General features: G+C 39.1%; 1 protein-coding gene and 1 long non-coding RNA gene across 3 annotated transcripts in view; one reads left to right on the top strand and one right to left on the bottom strand.

The window, feature by feature from the left end:
• stab1 (stabilin 1) overlaps positions 1-15,426 on the bottom strand; it is a 191,478-nt gene extending 176,052 nt beyond the window's left edge. For both annotated transcript variants that reach the window (XM_026167240.2, XM_080301180.1), the window contains exons 1-9: positions 14,853-15,426; positions 10,987-11,114; positions 10,471-10,586; positions 6,327-6,412; positions 4,734-4,803; positions 3,162-3,257; positions 2,226-2,339; positions 903-1,090; positions 660-796 (exon numbers count right to left, since the gene is read on the bottom strand). In XM_026167240.2, coding sequence (XP_026023025.2) covers positions 660-796; positions 903-1,090; positions 2,226-2,339; positions 3,162-3,257; positions 4,734-4,803; positions 6,327-6,412; positions 10,471-10,586; positions 10,987-11,114; positions 14,853-14,909 — 992 coding nt within the window. In that variant the 5' untranslated portion in view covers positions 14,910-15,426. The remainder of the gene's footprint in view (positions 1-659; positions 797-902; positions 1,091-2,225; positions 2,340-3,161; positions 3,258-4,733; positions 4,804-6,326; positions 6,413-10,470; positions 10,587-10,986; positions 11,115-14,852) is intronic.
• On the top strand, positions 7,440-7,845 carry LOC145428784 (uncharacterized). Its single transcript, XR_013909107.1, has 2 exons — positions 7,440-7,580; positions 7,671-7,845. It is a non-coding gene; the product is annotated as an uncharacterized LOC145428784 (long non-coding RNA).
• Positions 15,427-16,395: the final 969 nt, after the last annotated feature.

Below are 16,395 nucleotides of genomic sequence, written 5' to 3'. Positions count from 1 at the left end.
CTTATTTTGAAAGAAATATTTACGCTTACCATAGCGACCAGAGAGCATTAAAGGGCAGAGAGGAGGATGTTACTCTCAATGTTATTGGCACATTTCAGGAGGACACTGCTAATTAAGTTACACAAATACATAGTGAATTTCCGTTTATTATCATATTTACCAAATAGCACAGTTTTTGTCTTGGTCGTATGATTTTCTTTTGTTATATTTATCCTTGACACCCTAAAGCCTGGTCCGTGAAAATATTGTCTGACATTAAACCGGTCTGTGGTGCAAAAAAAGGTTGGGGACCGAAATCCAAAATTCTGCCACACCACTTTAGGATCCTGACAGTAACAGACCAGCTTGTATCGACTGTGGTGTCATTACATCTGGCACGATCTACAAATCTCCCAGATGTATTACATAAATATTTAGACTGTGTTATTTTTTTTCTGCCTAAAATTGTGTTACAGGACTTATGCGTTGGGATAACTTTGTTATTCTACTTTCATCATGGAGTGAAATGGATCTTTTTCTGGTTGGTGTTCTGGTTTTAGTCACAACAAAGTCAAAAGGAGCCAATTCTTCTGGCTGTGGTCACATTTTAGACTGGGCTCTACATTTTTGGTCCTCCTCCCAGTTGTAGATAATGGTAGAGAAAAGTTTGTGTGTCTGACCTGGGTTCGCCATTCAGTTCAGTCTGACAGCGAGCTGTGGGGTCACAGGTGTCCACCGAGCAGGCGGAGACGAGCTGACAGCCAGACTCAGGGCTGCCACCTATAGGCGACATGCCGGACATACATGCACAGCTGGACTGAGAGCCAGAGAGAGAAAGAGATGGAGAGAGAGAGAGGAGTTAAACAAAATGTCAGGATTTTGTTGCAAACAGCTTTTTCCTGACTCTTGGCAGGTCTCCTCACCTTGTTGGCTCCTTTGAAGACACAAACTGTGGAGTTCAAGGGACAGCCCCCGTTGTTATCTAAGCAAGGGTTCTGAGGTATACAGATTTTGCCATCGCCCAGGTAGCCGGGCTTACATGCGCAGCTGACCTTTAACCCCCGAGAGGAGCACTGGGCATTAACGTCACAATCCCTCTGTGAACAAACACCTGAGCAGAAAACGAATAAATAACCTTCAGATTAAATTCATAATGTTATCTGGGTCACTCCATTTAAACAATCAATGCACTCCCCCCACCTGACCCCCTCAGAATGAGCTGGGGCTTTTGTGCAATACCTTCAGTATATGTAATTATTCCATGAGAAATTACATTTTGTATGAGTGAATGTGTGAGTCAACATTTTGTGCTTTTTAAGTCTTAAGTCTATTTTTTAGCATTTTTTGAGTCCTATTAACATCTTAAACATGGGCGATAGCCACGTGTTGACAGTCAATTTTGCACACACTTCAAGTCGCACACACTTCAATTTTCAGAAGTTTTAATTTCTGTAAATGACTTTGAATATCAATGTCATGTGAAATATCATAGTTTCAACAGTAAGACTGCGGCAGTAGCAGAAACGAGCACTGGCAACCCAGATGTTTGATCTGATTTTTGGTTAAAACAGCAGAAAGTCCATTTTGGGTTAAGTTTACAAGATCCTATCATGTGAGATGGGTGGTCGGTCAAAACAAATTAAAACACATGAAATTCTAATTTTTTTGTACCTACATGCTGATACATGGCTCATCTTCAAGCCCTACTTTGAGGATTTGTAAAATCCTCAAATGCTCCTCATTGTCTACAACTAGGAACAGGGCCATGAAAATTTTAACAGCTCCATTTAAAACACTGAAGTTATTGTATTTAATAATTTGCTGATTTTGAGGGGAACAGGAGAGATTTTTAGTCCATTTTTATTTTAGTTTAATTGAACAACTCATGTTATCAGCAATGTACTGTATATGTACATTGCAATGTAAGATTAAAATAGGCTGTGTGACATCACCAGTTTGCAAAGCCCAGTGTGTTTTTTTCTCTTTTTGTATAAAAAGGTTGGACGTAGCAAAGACAATATACCAATTAAAACTCTTGTATGCAAATTAATTTTTTTTTCTTTTCTTTTAATTTGCCAGAAGGTTTATTGAAGACTCCAGTTGAAATGAGAATTTTCTGGCAATAATTTCATGGTTAAGGCTTTAAACAGTTAACATGTTCACTTGGCCATACACACGCTCACTTCTGGTAACAACAGCAGCATAAACTCAAAATTTTCACAAAATAAATTATTATAATTTTTTACTTGCGCATTTGTTCTGTGGCGTCTTCCTGTATCCAGGCAAACATTCACATACGGCGGCGTCTCCCTCTCCTTTACAGTATGAATACGGGCTGCAATTGTTGCACCTCCGATTCTCTGTCAACAACACAAACATGGCAGCAGCTCACTGCAGGCAGCAGTTTAACACAAAACAAACAGGTAGTGCAGGGAAACATCATTACCTGAGTATCAAACCACATTTGAGAAGTCCTTTTCAGTCTACTTGTATTTTTAATTGCAGAAAATGTATCCGTTATTGTGTTTCTAAAATCTTTCTTATTCTTTGATCAAAATAAAGTTGGGTTAGTTAATGCAGTTTATTACTTTGAGCTCACAACACAGCAACAATCTCTTTGTTTTATCTCTTAGCAGTAAATATTAAATACCAGTCTGGGTTGAGGCAGATCTGTTTCAGTTACAGAAGTTATTTTCAATCTGCTAATGAAACTTTTTTTTTCTTAGATTTATACTGTACAAATTATTTATTAATGCAATTTACACTTCTCTCTTACACGATGCCAGTCTTGCTTTTACTGTTTTTAACAAATACCACTTTAATGTTTAGTTTGCTTTCTTTTTTATCAATTTTGTTTAGATATAAATTCCTACACCATCTCATAAAGCCCTTACCAGGCATCAGTGGCACTTTTATTTTATCTGTGTTATGTGTTGTTTATTGTTGTCTGTGCTATTGTTGCTCTTTATTGTGCTGCTGTAACAAAAAATTACCCTTGTGGGATAAATATCTATCTATCAGCAGACAGCTACAGCATGCTCCGCAGCTTGTCTAATTCTATGGAGATGATGAAACTAAAATAAATGAACTGTATCATCTAATGAAACCCAGTAATATACATTAATAATGAGTGATGTTTCTGCTAATTTAATACAGTATATTTCTTTGTGGTATGATCTTACCTTGGTCACAGTTCTTCCCAGTGTATGGTGGCTGACACAAACACTCTCCATCACCTTCAGGACCTTTATTACACACTCCATTTTTACAGTCACACACTGCACACAGAGAGGCAGTTTTTAAGCAGATTTCAGATGTTCTTACAGTTTCATAGTAGTCTTTGAAGGTTTGACTTTCTGCTTTATTTCCTTTTAATGTGAAGAAACATTTCACTGAGCTGACCTGTTTATCTAATAAAATTAAAAACTCATTATGAGCACTTTCATGTTGGATGCACATTCCTTCCACCAGCTGTGTCACTATGCACAAGAAACATGCTTGAGACAGCATGATTGGATGACAATGTATATATGTCCCCCTCAGCTGGGCTTCGATGTCAGTATGCGTTTCTTTTGGTTGAGGCACAATGTTAGCTTCCAGGTGAAGAAAAATGATGATTTTATGCTCTCTAGGGCCTGTTAGATACAACATGACAATGACACCGCTTTCCTCTGAAGCAGGTGTTGTGACCAGCATTGAGTGCTGACTGAGATTAGTGTTGTTTTTGAGCTACTAGGGAGTAGTTAGTTCTACTGACAGCGGAAGTGTTTTTCTTTGACTTTGTTAACCATCTCCTTTTCTCTTTTCAGTATGTTTTTTTGGCCTTTTCTTTTTCCAGTTATAAAATTGTTACTCGTACTTGATGTAACAAGTACACATAAATACACGAGTATTTGCAAAAAGTGTAGTGCATGCAGACAGCAGCAGATGCAATGCTAATTTTAGTTAGCCTAGCAGTCAGTGCAGCACATGCCGCTTTGCATGTGAAAGGACCTCCTACTTTCAAGTCTTGTTGAACTCAAGATGGCTGTCATTTTCTAACGGATGCTCCTCACTGCAGTAATAAAGGAGGATAAACGCAGGAGATACTTTTGACATACACTGTGACTGGTAAGCTGCTGCCATGAGGATGCTGCATCCCTTTGTTTTAGTGTCAGAGTGACCCCTTCTCTACCACATCTACATCAAAACATATAAATGTTCAGCTTGAGGCTTTAGAACAGGACAAACCAATGGGTGATATGAACCAATGGGTGATGAAGTATACAGAGTCCACAGTTGGTGGATGCAGATGAAAAGTTGCTGATAAGTTTTTCTAAATGTTTTTATGCATTTTGACCAACACAAGGCGAGTGCAACTTAATTCCATTATATTGAAGAAAAAACAACAATCTCATTGATTGTGGCTCAAGAGTTCTTCTTGTAATCAAAAGCCGGTTGCCGGTCAAGCCCCGGCTCGGACAATCTCGGTCGTTGTGTCCTTGGGCAAGACAAGGCAGCTGTGGCTACAATGTAGCTTGCCATCACCAGTGTGTGAATGTGTGTGAATGGGTGGATGACTGAATGTAGTGTAAAGCGCTTTGGGGTCCATAGTGACTAAGTAAAGCGGTATACAAATACAGGCCATTTACCATAACACCAGACAGGTCACACTGAGACGATCTAGGCAGATAAAACGTATAACAGTACAGGGGAAAATTATGTAAATATGATTTGGGGCAAACTATGCCTCAGAAAGTAAAGAGGGTACCAACCTTTATCACACCTTTCTCCATAAGCATTTGGATTCTTACACTCCTGACAGGCAAAGCCAGTGAAACCATCCTGAGAAGGAAGAAGTTTTTTTTTTTTTAAATTTCGAAATATTACCAAGAAAAAACAAGAACAACCAATTACTTGAAATCTCTGGACTTCCCCAGCATTTCTTCCTCAATGTAACACAAAAAATGCGATATTTGTAAGAATAAACCTAAATACAGTCAAATTTCCTTTTGCTGACCAAACAATAACCACCCAAAGCCACTGTCTCTGAATCAGAAACGTAAATGGACATTAAGATGAAACCATTGTCATGGAGCTAAAAGGTTCCTTCATGTTACTGTTTGCATTTCCACTATGATAACCAACTGCAAAGATGGTTCAAATTAGTTATACAGACAGTTACATGTGGGAATCTATTTAAGAGAACGAGTTTACTTTAAGCTTTCAGTGCGTCTGAGCTGCATGTGTTTGTGACAAATGGTGCAAACAAAACAGCACAGCCTGCTCTATAGCTGAAAATGCTTTACAAAGGTGCGAAGATCTTTATTAGAAAGTAACTGTACAATAATCAGAAGGCAACACTTCTCCGATTAATCAGTCATGTTGTTTTCTCTCCCTCTCTTCATATGTATCTCTCTGTCTCTCTTTCTCTGATATGAAATTTCTCTGGACTTAACCGGCCGAATACACTGCAACTTTGATGTATTTCAGACTTTCATTTTTCTTCATGTCTTTTGAATTTGTTCTTCTGCTCTTCATCTTGATTCTGCTAGCATGTTGAGTTTTAAAACTGAAGTCTACATGCTTGTCTTCTCCGAGTTTAAACAATCTGAGGAGTAGATTCATAAAAAGTAAAAAGCAAGAACTTCATACCAAAATGAATGCAAAAAAGTAATCATTGGCATGATGCCATGCTTCTAGCACAGCCTCTTCTCTCTCTCCCTCTTCCTCTTGTCTCCTTTTCCAGGAACCTCTCTATGTGATGTCTTTCCTGCGGCTCAGCTGCATTCTCCCTGTGACTTTGATTTAAATTCGGATTGTCTACCTGCCTGCCTTACCGTTTAAATTCACAGAATTCACAGAACTCTCCTCTCCCCCTTTGAAAGTAGTCCTGAAATTATTTTGCTGCAAAATTGTTCCTGTGATTCGATGCAATTTTGGCTTCCAGTGATACATATTACCTTGACTTCAGTCAGTCAAGGTAATATGTATCAGTTGTAACTGAAATTAAATTTAAATTCCAACTGGATTAATCACCCAGTCACAGTGCATGTGAACCAGCCAACATGCAATGCTCAGATGTAACTTGATTGCTACATTTTTTATAAAGTTATGCATGCAAAAACAACAGTAGCCTGATGTTTCACTACAGTGGAAACAAGTGTTTATCTCACTGACAATGGTTCTTTGGTCTGAAATAGTTTTTGGTACTTTGGGGATGGAAACACAGATAATGAGTACTTTTTTCTTCCTTGAAACCAGGAAAGAAAAGAAAAGAAAGAAGAAACCAGGACAGGTTTTCACATAAAAGTTAATAATGAATAGCATCTCTATAAATACATAAAAAAGAGAGAAGGGATACCAACATTACAGATGCAGGTTCCGTTGCCCAGGTCTCCATCCTGACAGACCCCATTATTGTTGCAGGTCTTCCCAGACCAGCTGGGGCAGGCTGCAGACACACAACAAGTGAGAATGTGTGATTAGAAAAAATCAGAGCTGTTTATTCAATTTGTGCATTGAACATTTATCCAGTTTGAATTCATATAAACATTTGGCAAACTGTGTAAGATAACCTGATGATGTCTATCTTAGAGGTAATCTGTGACTAAGCTGTGCACTATGCGCAGTGTGGGTTTCAGGCATGCCAGACTGCGAGAAAAGTAATGTGTTTAATCACAAATTACACAGAGATTTAAAAAAAAACATAACACAGCCATGCATCACCAGCTAATGTCCTGCTTTCATGAGTTGAAAATGTATCTGAATATTTAAAAGTTTCCAGCAGAACTTTATAACTAAGTAGCTCTGTGAAAGATGGAAAATGTCAGAAGACACACTGTTATCCTCAGCAAAGAGGGAATTAAGGCGGTGCAAGAAGTGGATGAGTTGTACTTACTTGTGTGAACTTACACACCAAGTGTTACTACAATCAAACTTATTATTCAATTAGGAATGCCAACAGGACATAACCACATTTAAACAAGCAAGCAGGTGACGTGATGGAAATGCTTCATCTCTGTTGATCATCTGATCACCAGTTGAAGTAGGCTTAGAAAAACCTGATAGTTAATAGAGCAGAAGAGAAAGGCCTTTTTTATTTCTGCTGGATGTTTTAATTATGTCTATAAAAAATAATAAATGTATGAATTTTCATCTTCTACCCTTCCACCGAGTAATCCTAAATCCACTTGTTTCCAGATCCAAATTTACGTTTATTTATTAGGCTATTTATTTTTGTATTTTTTTGAAGTTTTTTACCTTTCTGCACTTTGATTATTTGCAATAAACAAGCAAACAGGTGATGTGTTTATGTAAGTTAGTGTCAGGGTCCTGGGACTGGGCGACCCAGGATCCCTGAGCAGTCATGTATTATATTATTATTATTATTATTGCTGTGTATTTTGGTGTTGCTCCCCCTTCCCTGTGCTTGTGTATATGTGTGTGTGGGTGGCTGAGCACTTGTTTATAGGCGGCGTCAGGCCTGGAGGGTGTGGCCCTGCAAGGGGACTGGCCACACCCGAAGCCACACACCTGCTGCTGATCAGGCCTCGTCGGGGGAGCTACTTAAGAGAGTCTTGGAGCTCCCACCGACGCGGGATCATTCCTTGAGACTCCACGTTAGTCGTCCCATTGAATTGAGTTAATGTGTGTAAGTGTATGCCCGCGGTTATTCGTGTCCTGACGGCTGCGTCTATTGTTTCCCGCAGGAGGAGCGTGGAAGGCACGAAGAGCAGCGAGCACCGGGGGGTGCTGACACGGGAGCGGAGAGCACAGAGACACGAACTATTCACGCAGAGACACGACACGGGAGTCTGGGAGAACACGGGGATTTATTGTTGTTTTTGTTCCACTCTGTAAATAAACGCACTGCTTGAACTTTGAGCTCCGCGCCTGGGTCCTCCTTTCCCCACACCTTCCACGGTGTGCCATGCCGCACCGTGACAGATAGTTAAGTTATGTAAGTGATATGATGATATGGCTGCTGTGACAGCATCATTTCCCAACTCTTGGGGTGAATAAAGCATATGTTATCGTTTTATTAATGGATTCATTCTCTGTCTAAAACATGATGTCTTAGCTCCTCCCCATTTACAAAAATCCTTCTTAGGATTGGGTTTTCCTTATAAACACAGCAGGTGAGTGGGTGGGACTGATATGTTCATGAGATGACCATAAGGTATCTGAAGCCTGGGTGTTTAACTCACAGTGATTACTTGTACATATGCAGATGACCTCCAGCAAATCAACTGACCCAAAGAGAAGCAACAGAGACATGTTCCTTCAGAGACACAGTCCACTCTCTGGTTGAAACTTTCTGGGGGTTTGTTTGTTGTTGGGTTTTGTTTTTTTGTTTTTTACTGGAGCAGGATAATGAGCACAAAACCACCTCAAAGCTTTCCCAGGACAAAGAAATCCAAGGACTGCTGACAGCCGTGGCCTTCACCCCACAGTCGCCTGACCTCAAACCCAATGAACATTCAAGGGGGCACTTAAAGACTGTGAAAGCCAAACACGGCTGACATTACAAGAAGCTCTTTGGAGCACTCTCAGGTTATGGTGGGATAACATCAGTTATCCGTCCATGGTGTTAACAAAATTGGGTGCATGTGCAGCCCTAGTCCTTCCATAAAGTGCACCTACGGGCTCAGGAGCACATTTGCATGACTCACAGCTATTGGTCTTAATGCACAAGCTGTTTTAGCTCCTCCTCCATTAAACTTAATTCTTCGTAAACAGATGTTTTTACTGACAGGTGGGTGGAGCTTCTGTGCTCACAAACAGAACTGTGCATACCCAGTGTTGCCAACTATATTTAGCGAGTTTTCAGACCCTCTTAGCGACTTTTTTTTCTAAAAAGCGACTAGCGAGAAATCTGGCAACTTTTTCTGGTGTTATTGGAGACTTATTTATGACGACACATTTGCCGGTCACTTTTGCCGGTAAAGGAGCAGGGTTGGAATTGTGACATTAAAAAAAACCAATAATTGCTAAAAGAAATTTAATTTGTAGTTCCAAATAAACTCTAAATGCATTTAGGACGTTTTTTCCTCACTTTATGTCTCTTCCACGATGTTGTTTCTCTCTTCAACAACGTAGGTTACAATTACATTATGCAAATTAGGAGATGACGTCATTTAGCGACTTCTAGCGACTTTTAGGACAACCAATATCACTTTTCAATACTGAGGAGTTGGCAACACTGTGCATACCTGGCTTGACTATATTAGTTATAGCTGCTCTTCCTGACATCACACAGAGCCAACGATCAATAAAGATTTCCGGGAATGGAGTGTTAAGAGCAGTCTAAATTAAAGAGGAGGTAGATAACGAGGAAAACTATAAGTTTATCCTTTAAACCAAAATATAAGCATATGAAACAGTGTCAACAGAGTCATGCTGATTTTTTGGGAGCCAAATATAACAATCGAAATAATCTGTGGCATTGTCTTCTATGATGATTAAGATTTTTGTCAAGTATAAATATATATGACGTTTACTTACTAGACAATGAAATGCGATACATACGTTGTCATTAATGGTGCACTGGTAACAGCTTCACAGTAAAATATGGGCAGTAAACGGCAAACCCACATTAATTAGCTGGACTAACGCTAGCTTTGCTCAGAAGATCTCAAAACTAGCTAAAAGTGCCTTTATGTTGATGACCGTTAAACATTGTCCTAAACAACAGACGTTATCACTTAGTTCTTCTCGTACAAACACAGTACAGCTTACATACAACTCAATTTTCCAGAAAAACACATTCACGACTTTATCTTTTTCTACCTGTAACAGATAAATTACACACTGGGACCATAGCGTTATGTGATTGGTGGAGAGTAACAATCAGTCAAACGACCAATCAGTCAGCTGCTCAGTCTTTGTTGGACTCTATAAACCAGAACGCAGATTAGAAAATGAATCAGTATTTTGAAATCATTTATGTTTAAATGCATCATTTAAAGCTGGTTATTAAAGTTATTTCTACCTGTTCTTCACCAGTATCAGAGTTCAGTTCACAGGATAACCTTTAATGTTTAGATGTTTCCTTTTTAGACTTGTGCAAAGTTATGAATTCATAAGAGTAATAATTTTCTGCATTACTCTCTTTAATTTTATTATTATTACTTTTATTGAATCAGGAAGTCCCACAAAGATCAAATCTATTTTACAAGGAAACCTCGCCAAGGCAGCAGCCATACAAACTCAAAACATCTTTTTTCTTATTTGCAGCACATTATTTGTAGATCTTGATCACCTACACATCTGATAATGTCTCTGACTGAGGTAGGTGGTGCTCATTTGATCCATTTTGTGGAGAAGTTGTACGATCCATTAAACACTGCTGCAGACTAAAGCAGGAAGTCTGGGTTTAAATGTGATCAAAATTATGGCACAAATGATAGTTCATCATATGTACTTTGTGTGTGTGTGTGTGTGTGTGTGTGTGTGTGTGTGCGTGCGTGCGTGCGTGCGTGCGTGTGTGTGTGTGTGTGTGTGTCTTACAGAGACACAGCGGTCCCCAGTGCTGTTGGCAGCACTTTGGCTGCATGACGTTCTTCACACAGATGTGCTGACATCCCTCCAGCTGCAGCTCCCTGCTGCCGATGTTCACCACATAACTGCAGCACAGCGAGACTCGAGGTAAACAAACTGCCTTAATCATACCACTGCTGCCAGCGCTACTAATTACTACTGCAAATCTCACAGTTAGCATTCATGAGTTATCCTTGAATCTAAGCTTTGCATGATTAATAAAGGTGGAATTATGTTGCTGTCGTTATTTATTTAACAGGGAAGGTGCATGTTAAGGTACACTGGCATAAAAATGATGTAAACATGTCAGATTTTGGCAGAAATGTTCATTTACAACAGTGATCCTAGAGGAGGGTCACATGAAACAATATACAATATGCAAAAGACATACAGGTGTACAACATAACACACATAAAGGCATTGCTATAGGTAAGCTGTTCCAGTCTTCACTTCATGTTAACTGTGGGTATGAAGCTTGACCTGTACCTGCAGTTGGTGATGCCAGTGCTGCTGAAGCCGCGGGGGCAGCTCGCAGTGATGGCAGCAGCACAGGAAGTGCAGTCTGTTTGTACCTCCAACCTCTGCAGGATATCACATCGACCAGGAGGAGGAGTCTGAGGAAGGAGAGGAGCTGTTTACAGTCTTATACCACTCTCTGTCCACATTTCACAACATCACTGTTAATATGGACAGACCCCTGCAGATTGCATTCTAATACATCTCTGTTTTTAATGAGCAACAATTTGTGATAAGACATCTTCTGATATTCCCACAACTGATATTTATAACTAACAATCACTACTACAGGTAGCATAAAGATAATAACAGGTGTGCCACAGCTGTTGGTAAGATCGATGGTAAGAGTAGTTGTATCATCACAGTAGTAATAATACAACAGTAGTAATTACAGAACCCGTTTTTACACAAAAAGCAGCAAAAAAAAGAAGTGCAAACCAAACTGCATTCTTTAAATGCATTTTAAGACTTGATGTGTGTTTGATTAAATTATAGAGTGCTGGTATCATTTAATCTTGTTTTTACTGAAATAACTGACAATGACGACTGCAAAGAAAAAGAATAAGGAATAAATACCAGCAAATTACAATAACCTCAAACCCTTACATACATATATAAGAGTTTTCACATTAACAGCAGTTCTTTTAGAAAACTATGTTTTAAAGTTGCAGAAGGTTGCCAATTTTTTAAAACTTATTTAGACAAAGGCTCTCAAACTCTACAGCTGGGATTATTCTCTATACTGATACATCCATCTCTGCTTATCCATGTCAGGGTCGCGGGGGGGCTGGAACCTAACCCAGCTACCGTCACCAATCTGACACAGGGCTAACACAGAGGGACCAACAACGCAATGAACGCACAAGCATCTCAGTATTTTGGATGCCTTAGTAGACTGTAGCAACCAGGAATTGAATCACCAACCTACTGATCAGAAGCTGACCTGTTCTGCAGCACATTCATGATAAAAGCGGAGACCATGTAGTGGTGAATGGATGTTTTAACTTATCTAAGTGAAGTAAAAACTTGAAAGTACATTCTGCCTCCGATTACTGAAACTGTGTATGACTCCAACTCATAATTGCTGTTTGGTTAAGTTCTGGAGCACTTCATCATTTTCACACAACAAATTCAGTCTGCTGTTTGATGGCCTGCACTGTGAACGTTATTAAAACAGCCCTGGTGATGATACAGCAACGTCAGCAGAGTTTTCTTACTTACAGACAGTGGACTAAATGTTATGGAGTCTGCAGGATGTGGCTCTTTAACACAGAGACATTTTTTTGGGTGTTTAACCCATAGGAGGAACCAAAAGTCAGACCAATGCATCCTTTGTTGCTTCAATACCGGCCAGATATTGCTCAATGGATCCGTTCTATAAACAAACAACTGAGAGACTGTTTGGGAATGGATCTTAAAAATGTAAAAGTGTAAGTGTAAATGAAATATTTCAACAACTGCACACAGTGCCACAGTATTATTTACAATCTCATAATGAACTGTAGTAACTGTAAAAATCCCTCTGATGTTTTATCCAACAACATTATTGGCATGAATGCAAAACTAGTGACTCAGTTTAAATTACACTTGCCCAACATGTTTATTTTAAAGGTTTAGAGGTTTTAGAGGTTTAGTAATAAATTTGATAATGTTGGCTGGGCAACATGAGATAGGGGTAGTTATATAGAATTCAGTGATCATTTACATTATCACTTTTCAGGTGGTCTGGTGGTGGCAAGAAGCAGTGGCAATAGAAGCATGAAGTTCCACTAACATCAAACGTATTTTTCACGGTGGCAGTGATACATTTTGCACAAAACATAGATGTCCAGAACAAGAGAAATACGTCTCCTTCAGCATGTTCCTCAGGTCTTTCTGCAGAGACACTCTGCAGTGTGTAGTAAGAAAACACAGTTTTCCTCGTATCTGCTTTTTGTTCTTTGTTTACATTTAGTTTGGTGATGGAAGACTTTGACCAATCACAGGCTTTTCAGACCAGACCAGAAGTAAAAAATGGCGTTGCAAGGGATGAAGCAGCTGCCTACACTTAACAGAATGGGGTTTAAGTCCTGTATGAGGCCAGAAAAGAGCCTGGCTTCTGAAGCAGGTGCAGATGCTTGTCTGCTGTTAAGGGCTTAAAACAGAGTGATGAGAGCTGGAGGGCAGTTTTCCGTGTTCAAATTGCAGTTTTTATTTGTTTGTTTGTCTGTAGATTTATGCCTCATGCAGCTTTAAACTCAGGATATCTTGTCTGAGTTCATGAACTACTTGAAAATACAATGCCTTTAATATTTGGAATATCTAATTATAATGAACTTTCCAACTTTCCAAAGCGCTATTACTTCTTACTAAGCTGGTTTAGGACCTAAATATATAATACCTTTTTAACAGCTTTGTTTGTGTTGGAAAGCCGTTTCTATGTACAGACAGATATACCAAACTGTTTTTAATGTGATTAATTATTGTTTGCAATCACTTTTACGCAATAAAGAATCAACCCGACTCGCTGCTCCAGATCTTTCAGCAAAAACATTACAAAGTAGAGATTATTAAAGGAAAATTACCACAAAATCAAAGGCTGTGATATTAAGAAAACATGTGCTTATAAAAATCTGAGAAAAGTTGTAGGAGAGCACAACCTGACAAATGGCCTCACTTTGTAACTTCAAGGTTAAATATTTTGAGTTTCTGAAATTGTTTAGCCCTGTTAAGCTGATGCAACTCTGTTTTAAAAAAAACTCTGGGTCTCATTTGCAGCTTTACTCATTTGTATCATGCAGAGATGTCTATGATGTGGAAGTTCCAGGTTTGCAGTAGCAAATGATTGACTTTACTGTATACACAGTCCCATGCGTAGTTTGTCACACTGAGCTGTTTAATGTTTGTCGTTTATGTTTACAGCTAAGCTGTTTGGGTTGTTTTTTTAATTCACTTTCATATCACAACAACAAAGCTTTAACACCTCTGACAGTCGCAGGTTAAGTTCATCAGTGGTGACACTGAATTAGAGAAAGTATAGTTACTCATGCCTGCATAAAGTAATAGAAATACACTAATATACTGCTTTATTGTCATTAAAAAACAATTACGCATTGAATGCTAACTGATACTAAATTTCAAAACAGTTGTATTGAGTTTTATTTGTGATCAAATAGTGCAGTAAGCATGTAATCATAGTATTTACATCATGGAAACATTTCACTGTTAAGCTCATCTACTTAAAGAAAAGCATGTTACAGTGATCCATAATGTTCATTTTTCTGTGTTCTGCAATTTTCAGATTCAAAATTATTCATTGTTTCCATCATAAATTTTGCTCAAGCTTCTTCAGACTTATTCAATCCAACCTAATTTTATTCACAGAGCACTCTTTAAAAACAAGAGTGCTGTACAAAGCGCCAAAACACGCCACAACAAATCAATAAAAAAATAAACAAGAAGGTAAGGACACACCACTCTCATTCTAAATTCAAAGCCAGGGAATAAAAATCAGTTTTAAAATGTGATTTTAAAACAGGCAATGAGGGGCCATCCTAACATGGGGAGGGAGATCACCCCACAGTTTGGGGGCGAATAGCTAAAAAAAAAGTCGATCTCCACTGGTTTTCAGCTGACCTCAGTGGCCTTGAGAGAGTGTATGGAGTCAGAAGCTCAGATATGTGCAGTGGTGCTGATTCATTAAAGGTTTTTAAAATAAATTTTAAAAAACATCTTAAAAAGGGGTAATGGAGGGAGGTGTTAACCATACAGTTACATTTTTGACATTTGCATCCATGATTCAAAGACAGTAGGTGGTACATGACCTCAGCGTGGTGGTGTAGTTGGAGGTGTGTTACCTGTTGTTTCACTGAAGGTAGCAAGCAGAGCAGTGGCAGCAGCAGCAGCAGCAGCATGGCTCAAAGTCTCACATCCAGATACAAAAACAAACCTACTAATCCTCCTCAGTAAGCAAAACAAAAATCAGTTAAAAATAATATAAGAATATGTCCAGAGAGTTGTAACTAAACTCGTTTCCTCGCTCCCGTGTCAGCGCTGAACTTCAAATAAAACCTGAACTACTAACTACAGGAAAAAATACAGATAGCAACATCCTCTGTGCAGGAAAAACAAAACGATTAGAACACAATAGCCAAGTATTCCTCAGATAATGATTGGGAAAGCTGAAGTAACCTGCTGCTTAAAGACGTGGAAACGCTGGAAAAATGTAAGCACGTAGTGAAAAAAAAATCCAAAAAAATACACAGGGTTGATCCAACCAACAATTAACAGCAGGCTCACTTGGGACGCTGTTATGTGGGAAATGACCAACAAACAACAGCAAACGAATGAACTCTGAGCTCAGCGTGCAGCGAGGCAGAGAGGCTGCAGCAACTACTTGTGTCACGTCTTTCCTCCCTAATCTAGGAAGAGAAAGAAAGAGGAAAAAGCACACAAAGTGGTAGAATAGGAACCTCCCAGTAGGAAGGTCATCACCTCCTACCACTCCCCCAGTAACAGCAGAGACACTTGTTTTATTCACAAAAGAATGAGCAATATAGTCGCACACAAACACACCCATGGAAATCAACTGTGATGACTTCAGACCACAGATTCACAAACAGCCATGAGATAAACATCAAAACAGAACTTTACTTTAGTTAAAGATATCAAAAAGCTGGACAGTATGCAGTGAAGTTTTCCATTTTTCCATTTTCTGTCTGCACAGACATACCCAGACATCCCTCTCCCTGGTCACCCCCTCTCCCCAGGAAGAGCTGGAGGAAGTGAATTGCCACTGTGTGCCCTAGATCCTCTGGGGGTATGTTTTTACGGAGGATTTGCCTTTCCCAAGGCAAAATGGCTCTTAGTGACGAGCCAGACCATGTGGAAAAGATATATATAAATCTTAGAAAGTTTGTATCTGTCTTGTGTGAAACTTGTATGAAAAGCATACAAGAGTGAAAACAGATATAAGATCCCTTGAAAAATTATATAATGAAACTTGTATGTTTTGGATACTTACTAAAACAATATATGAAAGTAATGAGAAAGTGGCCACTTTCATATAAGCCTTACATGATTCACTATATGAAGTAGGCCACATCTTATGCAAGTCTTTTGTAAGTTTTTACTATTTCTTTTCCATATGGGAGACCAAGTGTGATTCATAAGACCCTAATGGCAGAGATAACTTTGCACTGACAGGGGTCCCACCTAGGAGCCAGGTCTGTGGACCCTCCACCCACAGGAGGGGTTGTAGGTTGCAGTGAGGCCTTGGTGGTCTGATCTCCGGTTACTGAAACTGAAATAGTGAAATCCTAATATACTCTTATCCAAGGTTATTATTATCATTAACTAAAACGAAACTACAAACTAAAAGTAGGTGTTAAAAATAACTTG

This window comes from Astatotilapia calliptera, chromosome 5 (assembly GCF_964374335.1).
Source record: "Astatotilapia calliptera chromosome 5, fAstCal68.1, whole genome shotgun sequence".
In the NCBI taxonomy this organism is placed as follows: domain Eukaryota; kingdom Metazoa; phylum Chordata; class Actinopteri; order Cichliformes; family Cichlidae; genus Astatotilapia; species Astatotilapia calliptera.
Note: the sequence above shows the minus strand (reverse complement) of the source record. Positions and strands in the feature narration are given on the sequence as shown.